The 19,497-nt window shown below is 37.8% G+C and overlaps 5 protein-coding genes and 2 non-coding genes across 7 annotated transcripts; 4 read left to right on the top strand and 3 right to left on the bottom strand.

The window, feature by feature from the left end:
- Positions 1-112: 112 nt before the first annotated feature.
- Positions 113-2,105, top strand: LOC106347112. The gene is made up of 2 exons (XM_048744208.1): positions 113-368; positions 1,042-2,105. The coding sequence occupies exon 2, from the start codon at positions 1,283-1,285 to the stop codon at positions 1,847-1,849; it is 567 nt and encodes a 188-aa protein (XP_048600165.1). The 5' UTR covers positions 113-368; positions 1,042-1,282; the 3' UTR covers positions 1,850-2,105.
- Positions 2,106-3,633, bottom strand: LOC106347105 (deSI-like protein At4g17486). The gene is made up of 4 exons (XM_013786596.3): positions 3,314-3,633; positions 2,803-3,064; positions 2,644-2,711; positions 2,106-2,535 (listed from the first exon to the last, which is right to left on the bottom strand). Exons 1-4 carry the CDS (start codon positions 3,446-3,448, stop codon positions 2,263-2,265), a joined length of 738 nt encoding a protein of 245 aa, XP_013642050.1. The 5' UTR covers positions 3,449-3,633; the 3' UTR covers positions 2,106-2,262.
- Positions 3,634-4,093: 460 nt separating this feature from the next.
- Positions 4,094-6,549, top strand: LOC106347103 (protochlorophyllide-dependent translocon component 52, chloroplastic-like). Its single transcript, XM_013786594.3, has 6 exons — positions 4,094-4,724; positions 4,836-5,023; positions 5,092-5,177; positions 5,431-5,606; positions 5,698-6,077; positions 6,160-6,549. The coding sequence occupies exons 1-6, from the start codon at positions 4,203-4,205 to the stop codon at positions 6,413-6,415; spliced, it is 1,608 nt and encodes a 535-aa protein (XP_013642048.2). The 5' UTR covers positions 4,094-4,202; the 3' UTR covers positions 6,416-6,549.
- A 3,576-nt stretch (positions 6,550-10,125) lies between these two features.
- LOC106347102 (protein DETOXIFICATION 35) lies at positions 10,126-13,281 on the top strand. Its single transcript, XM_013786593.3, has 7 exons — positions 10,126-10,689; positions 11,383-12,008; positions 12,092-12,148; positions 12,264-12,502; positions 12,595-12,713; positions 12,802-12,888; positions 12,975-13,281. The coding sequence occupies exons 1-7, from the start codon at positions 10,426-10,428 to the stop codon at positions 13,047-13,049; spliced, it is 1,467 nt and encodes a 488-aa protein (XP_013642047.1). The 5' UTR covers positions 10,126-10,425; the 3' UTR covers positions 13,050-13,281.
- A 155-nt stretch (positions 13,282-13,436) lies between these two features.
- On the top strand, positions 13,437-13,520 carry TRNAL-CAA. The gene has a single exon. It is a non-coding gene; the product is annotated as a tRNA-Leu (tRNA).
- Positions 13,521-14,072: 552 nt separating this feature from the next.
- Positions 14,073-16,553, bottom strand: LOC106347100 (rRNA 2'-O-methyltransferase fibrillarin 2). Its single transcript, XM_013786591.3, has 7 exons — positions 16,345-16,553; positions 15,789-16,120; positions 15,617-15,712; positions 15,465-15,542; positions 15,203-15,379; positions 14,532-14,600; positions 14,073-14,435 (listed from the first exon to the last, which is right to left on the bottom strand). Exons 1-7 carry the CDS (start codon positions 16,364-16,366, stop codon positions 14,259-14,261), a joined length of 951 nt encoding a protein of 316 aa, XP_013642045.1. The 5' UTR covers positions 16,367-16,553; the 3' UTR covers positions 14,073-14,258.
- On the bottom strand, positions 15,034-15,107 carry LOC125581179. Its single transcript, XR_007318887.1, has one exon. It is a non-coding gene; the product is annotated as a small nucleolar RNA snoR60 (small nucleolar RNA).
- Positions 16,554-19,497: the final 2,944 nt, after the last annotated feature.

Here is a 19,497-nt window from a genome sequence, read left to right as displayed (position 1 = left end):
GCTGTTAATAGCTACGTCACGACTTCCGGGACCCACCCGCACCGGCCAAGTCTCAAAGTCCCAATTGAAAACTTACATTGTAATAAAAGTCAAGAGCATCGTTCGACGCGTGGCGCATTTTAATTGGGTCAAATAGAGACTGCTACGTTTTGTTCTTTGTCCTATATCCTCTCTCATCTTCTTCTTCGTCTCTTTTTATATAATACGACTAAACATCTCCTCTCTTCCTTTCCTCTCGTCTTTCTTCTGCATCCATACACACCAACTTTACTTCCGTGTTTGAGTCTATCTCTCTCTCTCGATCTCTGTATAATTCGATTTGGGGAGAGGTCTTTGAGGCAAAGCTGCTTCTATGCCATATTGTAGAGGTTTGGATCGGATTTCATTTCTCCACTTCCCCCTAGATTTTTCTCTGAATTTCGATTAGCTTCGTGAGTTTATCTTAATTTATGGGCTTAAAAGTAATTAGTCGATTGAATCCGATTGTTGTATGCTGTGATCCTGCTGAATTAAGGTTAAATTTTGATGCGACTTGAGTTTTTTTTTTGAGGCAGATCTGGGTTCTATCGGTTGCTTTTTTTTTTTGTAATTTGATCCATTAGTGTAGTTTACGCTTCGTGAGGATTAAGAAAGGTTCGTAAAGTTTGCCGTGGGTTTGACTCTTTCTATGGATGCCCTTTGTGACTTTTTTTATTACATGTTTCATTGTTTGAGCAATTAGGGTTTCAGTAATCATCAATATTATCAAGTTTCAGCTTTTTTAAGGCTTCTTTGAGCTGTTATTGACTGACTCTGTTAAATCTGTTTAAATCGTTAGTAAGATTTAATTTTTTTTTACTTGTTTAGGACTTGGTGTCTTTGAACAATTGTGTTGTTGCTTAAAATCATGTCATCTGGTCTGCTTGGTTGGTTAAGATTTGGTGGCATGTTTTGTAGCCTGAAGATATGTTGTTGTTGTTTTAAAGATTAAGGTTACTGGTTTGTGTGTTTCTCCTTTTTTGCAGCTTTTATATCTAATAAAAAAGTAATTGTCAAATGCAGAAAATGGGAGAGTCTAAGGGGTATGGGAAAGGAGGACGAGTGATTCCAAATGTTATGTCTTCTTACAACGTCTCTCTTCAGTTGTCTCCAGTTGTTTCTTTTTGGGATTGTATTGTCCGCACCATGAGGTATTCCTATATACCTGAGTGGGTGTAGTAGTAGTTCTCGACTTCCTTCCACCACAGCAGCGAGTTTTAGTTCAGTTATTTTTAGTTAAAAGAGTTATATATAGTAAGCTAGTATGGATCACGCGGTGTGCAAGCAAGTTCAGCCATTAGCTAGGAAAGGGAAGAGCAAGAAACATAATGGTAAAGATGAGTTCGATCGTGTCAAACAAGCTGAGAAGAAGAAGAGACGTCTCGAGAAAGCTCTGGCTAATTCTGCAGCCATCAGGGCTGAGCTGGAAAAGAAGAAGCAGAGGAAACTTGAAGAGCAGCAGAGGTTAGATGAAGAAGGTGCTGCAATAGCAGAAGCTGTTGCTCTGCACGTCCTACTGGGCGAAGATTCTGATGACTCATCTCGAGTCATGCTTGGCCAAGAAAAGGGTTGTTTCAAGATGGATCTGTTTAGAGGTGAAAACTACGTTCCTCGCCAGAGCTGCGCTAGCTATGCGGTTCAAGGGATTGGGTTTGTGTCCAACGGTTACGGACTAGGAGAGAGTAACTGGTCACCCTTCATGAGGGAGTCTTGGGATAGCAACATGGGAGTATCAGCTGATCTGATCGCTGCTCAGGCTGTCTCATCACTAAGGATATCTGAAAACACTGACAGGAATGCCTTTGTGCTTAAGGGGATGTTCAGGGGATGACAAATCGCCATGATTTCCAGATTTGATTGCTAAAGTCAGCATTGTTATTATATAAGTTGGGAATAAATGTTGTTTTATTTTGGTGTGAGATTGCTGTGTTGTTTTTTTCTTCACTAAACGCTAGATTTATACTTTGTTTTCTTTCCTTCCCCTGCAATATTATGGACGCATTGCGAGTTGTGTTTGTTATACATGTTGAAAACTCATCTTCGTATGTGTATTGAAGCTATTTTCTTAATGAAAACTTTGAAAGATATGATGCTGAGACTTGCTTGGTTACTTGTCATTAACGTGTTGAGAAAAAAAGAGAGATGGGTTCCAATGGTGTGATACAAAGTAATGGATACAGTTGAGTAGCTTTTGGTCCGGGTGGATATGCAATGCAATTAACCAAATGAATGCATTACGGTGGATTACGGTTGATGCTGAAACTGTAGAACCTCAGAGTCATGATTTGCATCTTCATCTGTGTTCTCTATCTCTGTGCTTGTGGACGGTTTCGAAGTGTTTAACATTCCTTTGAGCCAGGTGCCTTGCATTCTCAAGTTCCCATTGTCTGAATTATTGACGGTTCCAGGCTGTTGTGGTGAGCCATTGGTGCTGTTGGTTACGCTTGAGGTAACATTTGAAAGGAAGCGATATGCTACTTTACTAGCTGATAGAAGCTCAGTTTTGGCTTGCTTTAACTGCAAAATACCAATTTACAAGATTGAAAAAAAAAAACACTAATAATGATTCCATTTAGGTTCCATAGAAACCAAACGAGAGAAAAAGAGAGAGAGAGAGAGACCCACCCGCATTGCTGTGGTTTCTGCTACTTCCAAAGCTGTGTCGCCAGCTTGCGCAAAACGATTCACCCAACCTGTTAAGGTAGAGACAAGAACCCGAACAATCACATAAGCTTTCAAGACCAACACACATACACAAACATTGTTCTCAATACACATCTTTACCTGGGAGCTTTGGCACGCCAAGCCTGTCACAGAGCACATCACAGAAGTGGTTGCAGTTTCTGGACAAGAGATCATAAGTATGTCCTGGCCATTCCCTGGTGAGCTCACGGAATATCTGATTAACCATAAAGATTGTACAATCTGTCCTCCCAAGAACAATTTTCTCACGATAAGTGTACATAGGATTCTTGCTGCTAGGACATCTGAAGACACCAGTGCCTTGTTCACAATACCCATAAGACCACTCATCGTTTCCATATACCTTCAGAAAAATTCATAAGAGATGACAATGGAACCTGGTAGTTTGGTTTCATAAAATGGAACCCTAGTTCGAAATCTGACAGAGACCATGAAACATGAAACAGAGCCTCACAGATCATAAAATCAAGATCAGGCATGGTTTGCACATGAAGGCGTCTAAATTGCATGGTTCTCCATACATACATACAAAAAAAATCCAAATAAATGTAAACATATATAACCAAGAAGAGACACTTTCTCAATAATATACCTGAATGGCGCTGTGGAAAATGCCGCCTAGACCGATGCCGTCTTTGAAGATCCTGTTGATCTGAAGGATGGTGTTGTTGGTTTTGTCTGATCCAGTGTTGGTCACATCGTATATGTGCACAACGACCTCCGCCATGATCCACTCCCTCCCTCCCTACCAGACAAACTTCGAATCTATGGAAATGCAACGTCTTTGCACCAGTTCTACTATTCGTAAATGAATGTACAAAACAACTCTTTCTTCTTTCTTAGATTTTGATCTCAAGAGGGAAACTGAGTTTTATTTATATAATAATAATTGTCTATTCAATTCCAGACGTGAGAGATGAAGAAAACTGATCATGCGAGGTGATGGGGATCCTAAGAAATGACTATCATGCCCTCGCTATGCTCTCTTCTTTACTTGTGGTTCGAGCAAGCGACATCGTTTTCAACACTCAACCGACGCTCTCTCTCTTCCAGTTAACCGCTTCATTTTCATGCTCTTGTTACTTTTTTCGAAATAGGAGATGATGCTTAAAATTCGAGTGTATAACCTCAAAAATATCAAAATCATTAAGACAAATACTTTTTATTTTATTTTATTCTCTTGTGTACAATTCTTTTTTTTTTTCTTGGCATTAAGACAAAGAATACGTTTAGACAATCTGAGAATAATCAACATACCAGACATGGTTTACTTTCACTCAACCCACCACCACACCAGTTCTCATGTCACGTGACATCTCAACCGTGATTAAAGGAGGACATAGTCAACGATAAATCTGAACTGTTAGATTAAAATTATCAACACAAATAAATAAAATAAAACTCCTCTAGTTTCCCTCTTCCCGTTGTCACAACCACACACACACACACACCACCACCAAATACTCTTTCTTCTTCCAACCATGGAAGCTGCTCTTGCAACATGCACTCTTCCATCTCCGCGAATCCTCAAACCAAAACCTCGATTCAGATGCTCTCTCCCCAATCCCAAACCCATCTCTCCAAACTCCATCGCCTTCAAATCCCCCCCACCGCCGTCAAAATCCAACCTTTTCACAACCGCGGTGTCGTCATCACCCACCGTCGCCCCGACGAACTCCCCGCCGGAACCCGAACCCGGATCGGACTCGTCGTCGAAGAAGTTCGACTGGTACGCCAACTGGTACCCGGTGATGCCCATCTGCGACCTCGACAAGAAGGCTCCGCACGGGAAGAGAGTCATGGGGATTGATGTTGTGGTCTGGTGGGACAGGAACGAGAGCCAGTGGAAAGTGATGGACGACACGTGTCCTCATCGCCTTGCTCCCTTGTCTGACGGGAGGATTGATCAGTGGGGGAGGTTGCAGTGTGTGTATCATGGTTGGTGCTTCAACGGTAAGGGTGATTGTAAGCTCATTCCTCAAGCTCCTCCTGATGGTCCTCCGGTGAGATTGGAACATAAATTCAAAAGTCTTTTTTCTTTTTTTTTTTGTTGTCTGAAGAAACATAAAAGTCAGAGTCTTGATTATGTTGATTATGTTGTGCGAACTTATTAGGTGCACACGTTCAAGCAAGCATGTGTAGCTGTTTACCCAAGTACAGTGCAGCATGAGATCCTTTGGTTTTGGCCCAACAGTGATCCCAAATACAAGAATGTTCTTGAGACCAACAAGCCTCCTTACATTCCAGAGTTGGAAGACCCATCGTTCACTAAGCTCGTGGCAAATCGAGATATTCCCTACGGGTTTGTTATATCCAAACTCTCTCTCTCCCTTCTTTGATTGGCTCTTTCGTAAATCTGAAACCTTTCAGGTACGATGTGTTGGTGGAGAACCTCATGGACCCGGCTCATGTTCCCTATGCACATTATGGACTAATGCGGGTTGGTAAACCAAAAGGTAATTTTGATAAAATCTGCATTTCAAAACTGTTTTATCTTATACTCCCTCTGTTTCGAAAATATGCAAGTTTTAGAATTTTCTGTAATTCATTATTTCCAACAATTTTTTTAACCAATAAAATTTCACTTACAAATTTATCTTTCCTGCAAGTTTAAAATTTATCATCATTAAGTGATGTATTGAAAATGTAAAATTTTCTGCATTACCCTTTTAGCTCAATGTACCACCAACTTTCTGCCTTTCTTTACAGAGAAAGTTGACAGAGAAGGGGGAAAACCACTCGAGATCACCGTGAAAAGACTAGACAACGAAGGCTTCTTTGCAAGGCAAGAATGGGGTTATGCTAATTTTATCGCACCATGTGTGTACCGAGCTTCCACGGAGCCATTAAGAGAGGAGGACAAGGATTCTATCACATCTGAAAAGGTCAATGCATAAACTAACATGTATTATGGATTGTCTTGTTTTAGATTCACTTCTCTTTTTATCTCCCTGACCGTATTTGTTCTGCATCCAGGGGCCATTGAAAAATCGCAAATTGTCATTGATCTTTATATGCATCCCAGTCAGCCCCGGTCGCAGTAGGTTGATTTGGACGTTCCCGAGAAACTTCGGGGTAGCTATTGATAAGATTGTTCCTAGATGGGTGTTCCACATAGGGCAAAACAAGATTCTAGACTCAGACTTGCACCTCCTTCATGTCGAGGAGAGGAAGATACTGGAGAGAGGCCCTGAAAACTGGCAAAAAGCTTGCTTCATCCCAACAAAATCAGACGCACTTGTGGTTACATTCAGGAGATGGTTCAACAAGTACAGTGGAGCTCAAGTCGACTGGAGAGGAAAGTTTGATCCATCTCTTCTTCCTCCAACGCCTCCTCGAGAACAGCTCTTCGACAGGTTTACTTTACTTACATCTTCTTATCTTTATCCTTTGTAAACGAAAACGTACCTTAATGAAGAGAGTTTTGTGTTTCTTAAGGTATTGGTCGCATGTGGAGAACTGCAGCAGCTGCAAGAAAGCTCACAAATACCTCAACGCGTTTGAGGTGATCTTGCAAATCGTATCGGTTGCTTTGATCGGAGTTATGGCCGTGACGAAGCAGATTGCCATGTCTAATGTGGCTAGAAGCGTGGTGGTTGTGGCGGCTGTGTTGAGTTTTGCGGCTTCGAAGTGGCTATCGCACTTCATCTACAAGACGTTTCATTACCATGACTACAACCATGCCCTTGTTTGAAAATTGAAATGATATTGGTGTGTGTACATAAACATTTATACATACATTTGAGGAACCTACAAAAACATCATAGACCGTGTTTAAGGGGCATGTTATGCTCTAAACCAAATAAGTGAACTGGGCTCATTTGCAAATGTTCGGCCTTCATTTTTTGAAGATTTTACACAAATTTGGGCTGGGCCTTTGCCCTTTGGTGAACTGGGTATGCTTCTCCAAAGGTACTCTACTTTTCCCTCTAGACACCAATATAGAGTAAAAAATCACTTCAATGTACCAAATGTTACACCAAATATAGAGGGATGAACAGTATTACTGTATTTTTACAAAATGATCATTCACTTTTACACGTTTTCATTTTCTACCTTAATAAATCATATATTATAACTTCATACTTTTAAATATCATTAAATTCATAAAATTAATTATTAAATTAGCTGAAAATTTAATGAACTAATAACTTATATTTAATTAGAAAACACAACAACATAATAAGTAATAAACTAAAAATAAATAATCCATAATAAAAATATAAAAGATTCAAACTTATCATAACACATTATCATGATTTAATATTCTAGTAGATCATTTCCAGAACCACCAATATCATTAAAAAAATTTCCAAATAAAGTTGATGAAGAAGGAGGTTGTTGATTCATCTTTTTCCTCAAGATTCTTGTTTGTTCTCCTTGAACATAAGCTCAAATATTTGGATTTTCTATTGAATTTAAGTTTTGAAGTAACATTTTATTTTCTTCTTTGAGCTCCTTCAATGCATAATTTTTACTTTGCATCTCCAAGTGGTGTTGTCTTTGTGTATTTGTCTTCTTTAATTGTTCCAAGAGTTATTGGTTTCCTTCTTCTAAAGTCTTGATAACAACAGATGTTTGATCATCATTCTTTCTTTTCAGTTTTGATTTTTTTACTCTAATTGGTCATTGAGATGGAGATCCACCACTAATATATTCTTCTAAATTTATAGAAAATGAAAACAAACCAGGAGATGCTTGTGTAACATGGTCAGGAGTAGGATTATCAGACTCTGAAGATGTATATCCAAAACTGCATAGAGTTGCATCTTTTTTAGCAAGATTAGAACCATCTTTAAACTTTTCAAAAAAATTGACAAAATTCCATACATGATCAAATTTCCAACGGATCTTCCACTTAACATTTCTTTAGCTTGATTGATCTGCATATAAATTTATAACATAAATAAATATATATTTAAAGACACTGAATAATTAAGAAAATATATATTAATACTTACGATATCATCATTTGAAGTAGGCATGGGCATTTTAACCTGGATCCGAAAATCCGAACCGGAACCGACCAAAAAATACCCAACCTGGAACTGAGCCGAAAATTTACAAGTACCTTTTGGGTCTAAATTTCTTTTACCCGAAAGAACCGGAACCGAAAGGAACCGATCCGAGTATACCCGGACCCGAAAATAATTGACTCGAATAGACCCGACCCGATAAGAACCGATTTAAAAACATGTATATCTAAAACTATGATTTTTTGTGTTCTATTTTAAATATATTATTTTATGATTTAGTTGAAATATCTTTTGTTAATAACATTTGTTATTATTTTGTAATATTTTTTAAGTAATATGAAACTTTAAAATGTAAATTTTAGAGTTTAAAAATATTTTATTTTAATTATTAATACTTTCATTTAAGTTATTTTATAAAATTTTAGATATATATGATAAATATCGACTAAATTTGATGGCTAAAAATGAATGTATTGTTTTTTATTTAAGTGTTGTAATAAGATTTTCGTTTTAAAGTAACCATTTAGTTTTAATAATATTGTAATGGTATTGTATTATTGTTGCAGTATCAAGTATAAGGGTAAAATTTCAATATTTCAAAAGTTATGAGTAAAATAATAAATTAATAAATAAGTGGAGAAAGAATATAATAAGAATATTCTATTATAAAATAAAAAATAGTGATAATCATCGGAGCAAAACCTTCCTCTACTTTTAGAGTATTCTATATTTGGAGTAAAAAATAGAGACAACTAATGGAGATAGTTTTAAAGGTAAAGCAAAGTCAATGTCTAATGTCAATATGTCATTCTCTTGTTTCGATGACAAAGATTTGAAATCATAGTTAAGATTTTGAAATTTATTATGAAACATTTTATCAAAAAAAAAAAAATTTATTATGAAACATGGAAATAAATACAATGACGAAGAAGAAGGAAAATGAAAGCTTGGGACAAACGGGATTTATGTAAACGCAGAACGAAAAAAAAGATTACTTCTCCCACTTTTTTTTTTCGTCAATAGGTTTTTTTTAATTGATAAAACGGGTCAAGCCTAGAGTACACAGCCCAAGGCCCAACTACATAATCAAAAGGCCATAGGCCTAAAAGCCAAAAGGCAACAAACGGACTCATTAACTGGGCCGTCGGCCCAAACATTAAAAGTCTGTGCGACGTCGGCCGAGTCACACGTCAAATAAGCTGGCTGCTGGACACGTGGGAGCATCTATGCCATCAGAACGACACGCGTCGCATCCGCCTCGACTTGACCGTCCCCGCCTCGACTCACCGCCGGAACCACATCACCGCAACTTCATTTCGTCAGAGCTTAGAACCCGCAGAGCCTCCGCCGAAACCATCTCTGTTCTTCCAACTCTGTCTACCCGTCGGAGAGTTTCATCGCTCTTCGAGATCTCATCCGACAAGGTCAAAGCTCCAACACAAGAGAGACAAACAAGACCCACTCGATCCATAATCGAAACTCAAACTCTAAGAACCGCAACGAAATACCTAAAGCCGGCGCGCAAAGCTGTTGTAGCCTTCACCCCCCGGAGACTAGAGCCGACGACGGCGAAGCTGAAAAAACTACCACCTCCCGGAAACAAAAGCCGGCGGCGACGGAGCTGTGGAAGCCTCCATCTCCCGGAATCAAAACCCACACTACGAGCGTCTTCACCACGCCATAACCTCCAAACAACCGCGTCTTCACTCCAAGAAAAGAGACACCACGGGTGGTGGTTGGCCAGAGCTTTGACAAGATGGACGCCGGAGGCGACAGGGAGGAGACAAAGGCCGGACAAATTATGCTGAAGGACAAAGGGCTCCGGTGACGGCACGCACGCTCACGCGCCGGCCGTACGCCGAACCCAACACTGAGATCTACTTTCTCTCTCTCCTCTCTCTCTCTCTCTCTCTCAAACGAGACTATACTTCTCCGACTCTTCTTTCTTCCTATATTATTGATTGCTTCATTTTACCTTACGTTACGTAACTCACTTTATGGCTTCTAGAAAGCTTTGTAAGCTCATGAGAAAGGCACCACCTATTTTTAGAAACGACAGCTTTCCACTTTTGGTACCTAATTTCAACTTTGATTCCAGCTTGGGTGGATTAAGCAATTTTCCCAACTTACACACATTTATTTTTATTGGCTACTTATTTAACAATTTTCGTGTGATAATTTACGGTATTTACCAACAAAAAATTCCCCTAGTAATAATGCTTGTGTCAGTTAACCGACAAAAGAAGAGAAAAAAGCATTAAAGAGAGCTCTATTTTTATGTTAAGTTTTTGATATGTCAACGTGGTGTCTCATGCACCACCGGTTAGCCTCACCTAACCTATCTACCTTTCCCTCATATGATAACTAAATTACTACAAACAAAATAAACCAAACCAATGCATCAAATTAATACATTAGCTATCATTTTACATTTCCAAAGAAAAGAATGTGATATGTCCATAAAAATGAGTTCATAGGTTTGATCTCATTCATGCATAGTGAACTCTGAGCAGTTTATCTATTAAGGATTTGCAGATATAATATAATGAACCAATAAAAAAAACTTCAGACCGGACTAAACCGGGATATTTTGAGTAGTAAAGGGGAAGAGAGAGAAGCGCGTGATTCAACGGCTTTGTTATATATACAAACCAACCCCATATTTAGGCAACCAACGTTGACTCACAAACAGAGAGAAGTGAGTCAGGTTTTGAGACTTGTGTAGGCGATGGATCCTACGACGCCGTTACTTTCCCACGGTGGCAAGGTGGAGGATTACGCTCCGGCGAGAACCTGGAGCGATGTGAAGCGAGTTTTGTGTACTGAGTCGGCGAAACTGTGGTTGATCGCTGCTCCCATTGGCTTCAACGTCATTTGCCAGTACGGCGTCAGCTCAGTCACCAACATCTTCGTCGGCCACATCGGTGAGGTCGAGCTCTCCGCCGTCTCTATCTCTCTCTCCGTCATCGGCACCTTCTCCTTCGGCTTTCTGGTACTCAAGTCTCCTTCTAGCTCCATGCTTTTCTCTTTGTACATAACACTTCCTTCTAAAACGAGCTAAGGCCATGATTATATTTATACCTAAACTGTTTTTTGGGTTTCTTAAAAAAAAATTGCTTCGTTTTTTTTGTTTTCTCTGATTAAAAAAAAAAATTAAAAAAAGAACCAATCGGATATACTTCATACGCACATACCTAAATGGATATACATTAATTAAAAAAAAACTAGATATATATACTTCAAATATAATTTTTATGTATACTAATATATTTTGACATATATAAATAGTTTCAAATTATAAAAGGTTTAACTATATAAAAAGAATAAAGATAGTAAGCTAATAGTTGTAATCATATTAATACATAAAATAAGTAAAACTAATATAAATAATAATATATAATAATATTAACATTTTAGTTTTTTGAATATTAATACTTAGATTCGTCTAGAATCCGTATAGAGATCAACTAAACGCTATTTTGCGTCTAAACTATAAAACTATATAGTTACATGGGTCAACTAAAGCGCCTAGACAGCATTTCAGAACATTATTCACTATATAGAGTCGAGAAAGTTGCTGTGAAACCGAATCTATGTCTGAATTGCATGTGTCACTAAGATTATGCTGAGTTGATGAACAGAACTGTTTTGAGTTTAACTAATTGTCGGGTTGGAAAATGTGCAGCTTGGCATGGGAAGTGCACTTGAAACACTGTGTGGTCAAGCATTTGGAGCTGGTCAAGTCCACATGTTAGGAATTTACATGCAGAGATCCTGGATCATCTTGTTCGTTTCCTGCCTCCTCCTCCTTCCTATTTACATCTTTGCCACTCCAGTTCTGAGACTTCTCGGCCAAGCAGAGGAGATAGCCGTTCCAGCTGGACAATTCACTCTCCTCACCATCCCTCAGCTCTTCTCGCTGGCTTTGAACTTCCCAACCTCCAAGTTCCTTCAAGCGCAGAGCAAAGTAACTGTCATTGCTTGGATTGGGTTCGTTGCTCTTCTCCTACACGTTGGTATGCTGTGGCTGTTTATCATCGTGTTCGGCTGGGGAACAAACGGTGCTGCTTTGGCGTTTAATATCACCCAGTGGGAAATTACAATCTCTCAGATCGTTTATGTGATTGGTTGGTGTAACGAAGGGTGGACTGGTTTATCATGGTTGGCTTTTAAGGAGATATGGGCCTTTGTTAGACTCTCCATTGCATCTGCTGTTATGCTTTGTCTTGAAATCTGGTATATGATGAGTATCATCGTCCTTACTGGTCATCTTGATGACCCTGTTATCGCTGTTGGTTCACTTTCTATATGGTGAGTTTCTGGTCTTGTAATGCTTGTTGTATCCCTAATGTTCAACATTTCTCACGGTTTTGGCTTTTTTGGGTACGTTTCAGCATGAATCTCAATGGTGTGGAGGCAATGTTGTTCATCGGAATAAACGCAGCTATAAGGTACAATTTTTTTTTTTTATAAAAGTTCTTTAATAAATGTTTATATCCCAAAATTTTGAAATTATGCTCTGTTCAGCTGAGTGCTAACCTTCCATACGTTTTTGTACTTTGTTAGTGTCCGTGTCTCCAACGAGCTTGGCTTAGGCCGTCCACGAGCAGCGAAATACTCTGTCTATGTCACGGTGTTCCAGTCTCTCCTCATCGGTCTTGTCTTTATGGTGGCTATCATCTTAGCCAAAGACCATTTTGCTATCATTTTCACAAGCAGCGAAGTACTTCAACGTGCAGTGTCTAAGCTAGCTTATCTTCTTGGTATAACCATGGTTCTCAACAGCGTGCAGCCTGTTATTTCCGGTAAACAAAAATATCTTCTCTTCCATCAAAACCAAACCAAAGGTTTCACCACATCATAACCGGTCATCTGGTTTTATTCATATCTTGTTTAGGTGTGGCTATTGGAGGTGGTTGGCAAGGCTTAGTGGCTTATATCAACTTGGGTAGTTACTACATTTTTGGCCTTCCCTTTGGGTATTTTCTTGGTTACAAAGCAAACTTGGGAGTGATGGTGAGTGAATAAAATAGTAACAGCTTAAATCTTCTGAAAGTAGTGTAATATTTAAAGTAGCTTTATAAAGTGTTAACAATGTTTTCAGGGACTTTGGGCTGGAATGATATCAGGAATAGCGCTTCAAACGTTGTTACTGATGTTTGTTCTGTACAAGACAAACTGGAATAAAGAGGTACGAACCTACACTAAGACACAAATATAACACTGAGATCGAGGAAATGCACCATAAAATATGTAATGAAAAACTGTGATGAACAGGTGGCGGAGACGAGTGAACGTATGAAGAAATGGGGAGGGAGTACTGAAACAAAATCAAAGGAAGTACTTGCGTGATTATTGGGTTTCTCTTTTGTTTAGGCTTTTTGTTTGTTTGTTTTTTTCCATTGGTGTTTGTATTTGTACTAGCCAGTAGGCTGTTGGAAAATCATTCAATCAGCCAAAGTAACAACTGTGCTTTTGTTATTTTCTTCCAAAAGAAGAATAAAAAGTGCAATTGTAACGTTACCAAAATGTCACATGCACATTTTGCTCGTGACTTCAAAATTTATCAAGACTACTTATTTAATTTTCACACGAATCAAGCGACCATGTACTTCCAAATTAATGTTACAAAAGAAATCTTTTATAATTTCCATGTTATTAGTAATTGTGGTGTGGATAGTAACTGAAAAAGAACATCATATACGTATAGATAATTTATTGAAGAATATAATACAACAAGTCAGGATGGCCGAGTGGTCTAAGGCGCCAGACTCAAGTTCTGGTCTTCGAAAGAGGGCGTGGGTTCAAATCCCACTTCTGACATTTTTGTTAAATATTAATTTTGCATTGAGTGTTGTTATGGAATGTAACTATGTAAGCGTGTCCATTCTTCAATTACTTTCTTCTCCAATGACTCTTCATTTTATAACAATTAGACAGCTTGATTTACGTTAATTTGTTTTGACCAATTCCTTTGTATCTGACCATTGTCATTCATCAACACGACTACACGAGGATGAATGCAATGTTTAGCATTTGAAACTATGGTCAACAAAAAAGAACCAAAAAGCTGGTTGAATAAATTATGAGTTTAAACCAAATGCTCTTGTGGTTTTCACGACATGGTTTCCAACAAGTATAGAGGAATTCAGTTGGATTAGTAATGTTGCAAATATGTGGTCAAAACCTGATATTTGCAGACAGTAACATCGTCGATTATGATTACAAGTATATACATGTTTGTACGTTGCTACTTGTCTTTTTAATCTTATTCTTTGTGCACATAGTGTTATGTATTAGGCTTTTTGGGTTTCTCCAATTATTGGGAAATTATCAAAATATGTCTTAACGAAATACTATAAACTTATCAAAATATGTCTTAACGAAATACTATATAAACTTATCAAAAAGCAAAACATGGTTAAATAGGTGAGTTTTAAGTCTCAAATAAAAACACATAGAAAAGCCTATTCAGGTTCAAAACGATTACAAACGCAATACTGGGTAAAAAAACCTAAAGAAAAATACGAAGAACCAAATCCCTACACAAGGAAGGAATTTCTAAGCAGCAACCTTGGTCTTCTTAGGCGCACGGTATGTACCGACGACACAGGCATGATCACGCTCAAATGGCTCAAGCGTCACTTGCTCTGCTGGCTTGAACTGCTCCTGTTGCAGCTTCTTCACTTCACTCTGAAACACTGCTTCTGCCGGAACCGTTGAGTCAATACAGTTTGCCTGTTGCAAACAAGAGAGAAAGATTTCTTTGAGTAAGAGAATAGAAGAACGAACATTAACAGAACAAGATTGAATACTGAAATGCTGCTAACTAACCTTGATTGAGATAATAAAGTGACCTCCTGTTTTGAGGAAGAAGCTTGAGTTCAAAGCCACGATCCTAGCCTAAGGGTTTTAAGGACAAACAACATTTCATAAAGAACAATTAAAAACATATAGATCATGATATTATACCTGAAATATGGATGGCATTAGCAAACTTGGGGACAAAGAAGGATCAATGGCATTACAAACTTATTGTGCCAATTAAATTATTAAACCAAATTTTTAATGACCAAATTAAATTCTTAAGCAGATGGAAAACCAAAACAGATTGTTCGGTCATCAGCAAAAAAGAAAACTGCAATAAAAGTTATAATGCTAAATCTGTAAAGGACCAAATCAAAATTTATCTTATGGAAAACCCAAATCGATTGATCTGTTATACGCAGGAAAAAAAACAGTAATAAAAGATTTTACTGTGGTTGATAAAAAATGAAGCTATAATCCGAAAAGAAACCAATAAAAAAACAATATCGAAGAAAGGAAGATGTTCTTAAGCATCAGAAACTTGGAATTTGCAACATACAAAATGTTCTGAAGGGGAATCCAAGTAAACATCATCATTTGCCATCATCAGAACATCGTTTTAAATTCAAAGCGGCAAAAGTTTTTATGGCAATTTAAAAGACGTGTACACTGAGTAAGATATAATAAAGGAAGCAAACCTGATCAGGCTGAGCAACATCAGCGAAGACAACATCAACCATGCCGACAAGCATTCTGTATTTAGCAGGGTGTCTAGCATCCTCAATGATTGGAATGATATTAGTTCTCTTCTTCGCCATGTTCACCAAATCTCTACCACTTCGGTGAGAGAACTCAACAGCGTAAACACATCCCTCCTACAAAACCATAAACCCAAGATTATGAGTAACAACATAAAAAACATGTAAATAACTACAAACATAAAGGATAAGTTGTGCTTACAGGTCCAACAATGTCAGACACGTGAGAGACTGTTGTTCCAGAAGCAGCACCAAGGTATAGAACTTTAGCACCAGGTTTCTGCATTGAAACAAATACAAACAATAAATATATGAACAAGTCTAACAACAGTTCCAAAACAAGATGTGACTTACGATATAAATGTTATCAACACCACCGAGAATAGCAGCAGCCAACTTTGAACGGAAAGGATTCCACACCCTGTACTCAGTCTTGGTCCCATCTTCATTCTGTATAATTACAATCACAAACCAATTAACAACACTGAAACAAACAAAACTCAAAATAAATCACCAAAATATATACCTGAACAGAGATTCTCTTCTCGTTGTAAACAGCCTCACCAGGAACCAAGTTCTTAGTGACAAGAGCATCCTCCTTACCCTTTGCAATGAACACTCCTGGGTGTCTGTGTGGCTCCACAATCACCTTGCTACCTCCCTTCATTCCACCACGTCCTGGTGCTCCTCTACCGTTGCGACCACGCTCTCCTCTACCTCTCATGCCTCTACCGCTGCGACCACCGCCACCGCCACGGTCACCGAAACCTCTTCCTCCTGCCCTTCCTCTTCCTCCAGAACGTCCACCACTGAACCCACCGCCACCACGTCCGCCGCTAAAGCCACCACCACCACGTCCTGAACACAAAAAAAAAAAAACGACTCAGTACACTCCTGAAACCATAGATCCGATGAAAATAGCAAATACCCAATACATATTTAAACTAAAAGGAACAACCTTTATAATCAGTTCAGCTATATACAAAGAGATTCAACTTAAAACGAAAACAGAGCTAGCCGTTCTTAGAACTAAAAGCCTAAACGATGGAGACGAAGAAAAGAGCGGCGGCTAGGGTTCTTACCACCAGTTAGAGGAGGTCTCATCTTTGAATTAGGGTTTAGAGACTGCTGGAGAGAAGCTTTCGAAGAGAGGTTATGTCGATGGGGATGAAGCTGCGCTTGTGACTTTATTTTATACAAGTGCGATTCTAGGGTTTTAGTGGGTTTAGAAGCTGCCCTTTTATTATTATTTTACGTAAATACCCTTTTCACTTTGGCCTTTTTTGTCCGAACAACTTTTCTTTTACAAGAAAATTGGGTTTCTAAATACTTGGGCTTTAATATGAAAGCTGATCCCCTTACTGGACCAAAACCACGATCGAAAATGGTATATTTTGTACTGGGTTTGCTCTATTATATAAAGCAATACAAAATTTCTCGTTGGTCTAACTTTTTTTTTTCTGTCACGAATCTTTAGTCTAACCTAAACATAGCTTCAACTACTTTTATTTCTCTTTACAGTGTCTTTTTGTCAAAAGATCAAACCCAACTTACTTAAATTTAACGCCCTAGAAGATAAACATCACGTCAGCTCAAGTGATCAGTGACTCAACATGTTCACAATCAATGATAGGAGATTTTCATAAACTATCAACAATATTGGAACACTAATTTTAAGCTACCATGTATTCTCTTCTGGACAACAAGCTACCATATATATATCACAATCAATGAATAAGTGAGATTGTGAAACACGGAAATGGATAAAATTAGAACGAAAGAAATAAATGAAATAGAGTAAGTGTGCATGTGGGATGTTGGGGGAGAATAGGTCCCATCCTCTCTCCCTACCAATCATTCTCAACTTCTAAACTATAATCTTCTTTTTTCTTTCTATTTATCAAATTAATGGTCACGCTTTAAGACTATAGTAAATGTAATAGCATATTATATGTAATGGTGGAGTAGCTATAGCTAGGTCATAGCCTCGAAATGTTTTTTTTATTATATGAATGAAGGAAGATTCCCCTTTGATTATTCCACTTATTTTGGCACTTTTTATCATGTTCAATGTCTACTCGATCACCATGTGACTGCTAGTGGATGACCGGTCATCTTTTGATGTAAAATTTTGTCAATAATATGCTACATTTATTAGTTTATGCTTCTTTTATATGTATCCATGTATGATACCCATTTTGTATTCACACGTAGGCCGTAGCGAGACTTTCGTAGTTCAGAAATATATTACAACTTTCCTTCACAGAAGGTGTGGATAAAAGTGAAGTCTTTAGTTAGTTGACTTGTTGATATACCTGGACATGATATTTTATATGATTTCATGTATAATATGCATATATGCTGTAAAACATACCACATCACTATCAATAATTGGCTCCAAATTAAATTTAGGTCTACATAAGAGATTCATTATTCGTGATCCCGTTAGACGTATGGCCGAACTATGATAATCATTATTTTTTTGGTTAAATATGATTATTATCATTATACGTTTGTAATGTTACTGTTCTCGTCTTATGTAACTAAATTAAATTTGGAATGTAGTATTTGTATGTAACTATATATGTAAGTTGTGGTCCTTGTGGACGATAAAAGTGTAAATAAACGATAACTAAAAAAACTAAATTTACTATGTTTCTGAAATAACGGATGTTGCTGCAATTTTAAGGATGTAAACAAGTAAGTTTTTTTTAAAAGACAACTGGTTGTGATTACTGTTTAGATTGTGGATTTACTGACCCTCAGGTCTAGATGTTAAAACATTGGTACAAGCGATATATTGTATGATGTGTATCTATGGTCTGACCCTGAGGACAATTTCGAGCACAGTATCTACAAGTCACAAGTATAACTTTAAGTCAAATTAGTGTATGATTTAAATCTATAGCTATTAAAAAGTGGAAATTAAATAAGGAGGTAGAGTTGAAGCATAAAGCCGTGAAAGGTTGTAGGACAGACAGTTAATTACAAAAGTAAACTAACTATTGTAAACTGAAGGTTGATTAAGGTTTGTGTGTGTCCCTTATTAATCCACACAACTGCAAAAGGCAAATCTTAAAAGTACTTACCAAAGTCAAGGTAAAAGAGTAGATGTTCATAGTTAGAAAAGTAAAGAAAATCCACCTATATTTAGTTGTTGTTATGAAATAACTTATAATTTATAGTATCGAGAAATTTAAATAAGAGTAGAATTTAATACCCGTAGGAAGCAAATAACACTACTATAAATGAGAGAGTTTATTATAAGTAAGAAGAAGAAGATGTAATGGTGTTTTCTTATAAACTCTTGTTCTTGTTTATGGTGTACAAAATAGTGAGATGAGTGATGATATTTATAGTGAACAACAATGCATAAAATATCAAAGATGGTGCTTGATTTGGTAAATGAGTGGGTGATCATAGTGCTTGATGAGTAGATGATCATAGTGCTTGATGAGTAGATGATCATAGTGCTTGAGTTGGTAAAGGAGTGGAGGATCATTTCAAAGTTTATCTTATAACACTCCCCCTTGATCATCCATCTTGTATTAAATTAAGTTTCGTAACACTCCCCTTGGGAACCGGTGTCACTCTCCGCTCTCGCTTAACGTCTTTGTTGCCTCGTTAAAAACCTTTCTAGGAAAACCCAATGGGAAAAACCATAGTTAGGTAAAAAGAGTACAACTACGTAAGCTCCCCCTCGATTGAGCAGTCATAGATCCTTCTGATGACGCATTCCAATGTTATGGACATGTTTTCTGAATACCGAAGTAGGAAGTGCTTTTGTGAAGAGGTCGGCTGCATTGTCGCATGATCGGACATATCTTACTTCAATCTCTTTCTTCTTCTCGAGCTCTTGGGTGTATGAGAAGAACTTTGGATGTATATGTTTTGTTCTATCACTTTTGATATATCCTTCCTTCGTTTGAGCAACACATGCTGCATTGTCTTCATATAGAATAGTTGGCCCCGTACTTTTGTCAATCCCACTACTTGAACAAATGTGTTGGCTTATTGATCTTAGCCATACACATTCTTTACTTGCTTCATGGAGTGCGATGATCTCAGCATGATTTGAAGAGGTAGCCACAAGCGTTTGTTTCTGAGAACGCCAAGATATAGCAGTGCCTCCGATCGTAAAAACATATCCTGTTTGCGATCGGGCTTTGTGTGGATCTGAAAGATATCCTGCATCTGCAAAACCAACCATTTGACCATTTGAATCTTTAGGGTAA

This window comes from Brassica napus, chromosome C1 (assembly GCF_020379485.1).
Source record: "Brassica napus cultivar Da-Ae chromosome C1, Da-Ae, whole genome shotgun sequence".
In the NCBI taxonomy this organism is placed as follows: Eukaryota; Viridiplantae; Streptophyta; class Magnoliopsida; order Brassicales; family Brassicaceae; genus Brassica; species Brassica napus.
The sequence above is the reverse complement of the archived record's forward strand: the minus strand, read 5'-3'. Positions and strand labels throughout refer to the sequence as shown.

What these genes read in the sequence shown, in the direction of transcription:
- LOC106347102 (XM_013786593.3), top strand. Translation starts at nt 10,426, where the DNA reads ATGGATCCTACGACGCCGTTACTTTCCCACGGTGGCAAGGTGGAGGAT. An exon ending in CCTTCTCCTTCGGCTTTCTG is followed by an intron (nt 10,690 to 11,382) that starts GTACTCAAGTCT and finishes GAAAATGTGCAG; the next exon opens with CTTGGCATGGGAAGTGCACT. An exon ending in GGAATAAACGCAGCTATAAG is followed by an intron (nt 12,149 to 12,263) that starts GTACAATTTTTT and finishes GTACTTTGTTAG; the next exon opens with TGTCCGTGTCTCCAACGAGC.
- LOC106347112 (XM_048744208.1), top strand. Translation starts at nt 1,283, where the DNA reads ATGGATCACGCGGTGTGCAAGCAAGTTCAGCCATTAGCTAGGAAAGGG.
- LOC106347105 (XM_013786596.3), bottom strand. Translation starts at nt 3,448, where the DNA reads ATGGCGGAGGTCGTTGTGCACATATACGATGTGACCAACACTGGATCA. An exon ending in TTTTCCACAGCGCCATTCAG is followed by an intron (nt 3,065 to 3,313) that starts GTATATTATTGA and finishes ATTTTTCTGAAG; the next exon opens with GTATATGGAAACGATGAGTG. An exon ending in TGGCGTGCCAAAGCTCCCAG is followed by an intron (nt 2,712 to 2,802) that starts GTAAAGATGTGT and finishes CTACCTTAACAG; the next exon opens with GTTGGGTGAATCGTTTTGCG.
- LOC106347103 (XM_013786594.3), top strand. Translation starts at nt 4,203, where the DNA reads ATGGAAGCTGCTCTTGCAACATGCACTCTTCCATCTCCGCGAATCCTC. An exon ending in CTCCTCCTGATGGTCCTCCG is followed by an intron (nt 4,725 to 4,835) that starts GTGAGATTGGAA and finishes CGAACTTATTAG; the next exon opens with GTGCACACGTTCAAGCAAGC. An exon ending in CGAGAACAGCTCTTCGACAG is followed by an intron (nt 6,078 to 6,159) that starts GTTTACTTTACT and finishes GTGTTTCTTAAG; the next exon opens with GTATTGGTCGCATGTGGAGA.
- LOC106347100 (XM_013786591.3), bottom strand. Translation starts at nt 16,366, where the DNA reads ATGAGACCTCCTCTAACTGGTG. An exon ending in GTGTTGATAACATTTATATC is followed by an intron (nt 15,543 to 15,616) that starts GTAAGTCACATC and finishes GTTTCAATGCAG; the next exon opens with AAACCTGGTGCTAAAGTTCT. An exon ending in ACTTTATTATCTCAATCAAG is followed by an intron (nt 14,436 to 14,531) that starts GTTAGTTAGCAG and finishes TGTTTGCAACAG; the next exon opens with GCAAACTGTATTGACTCAAC.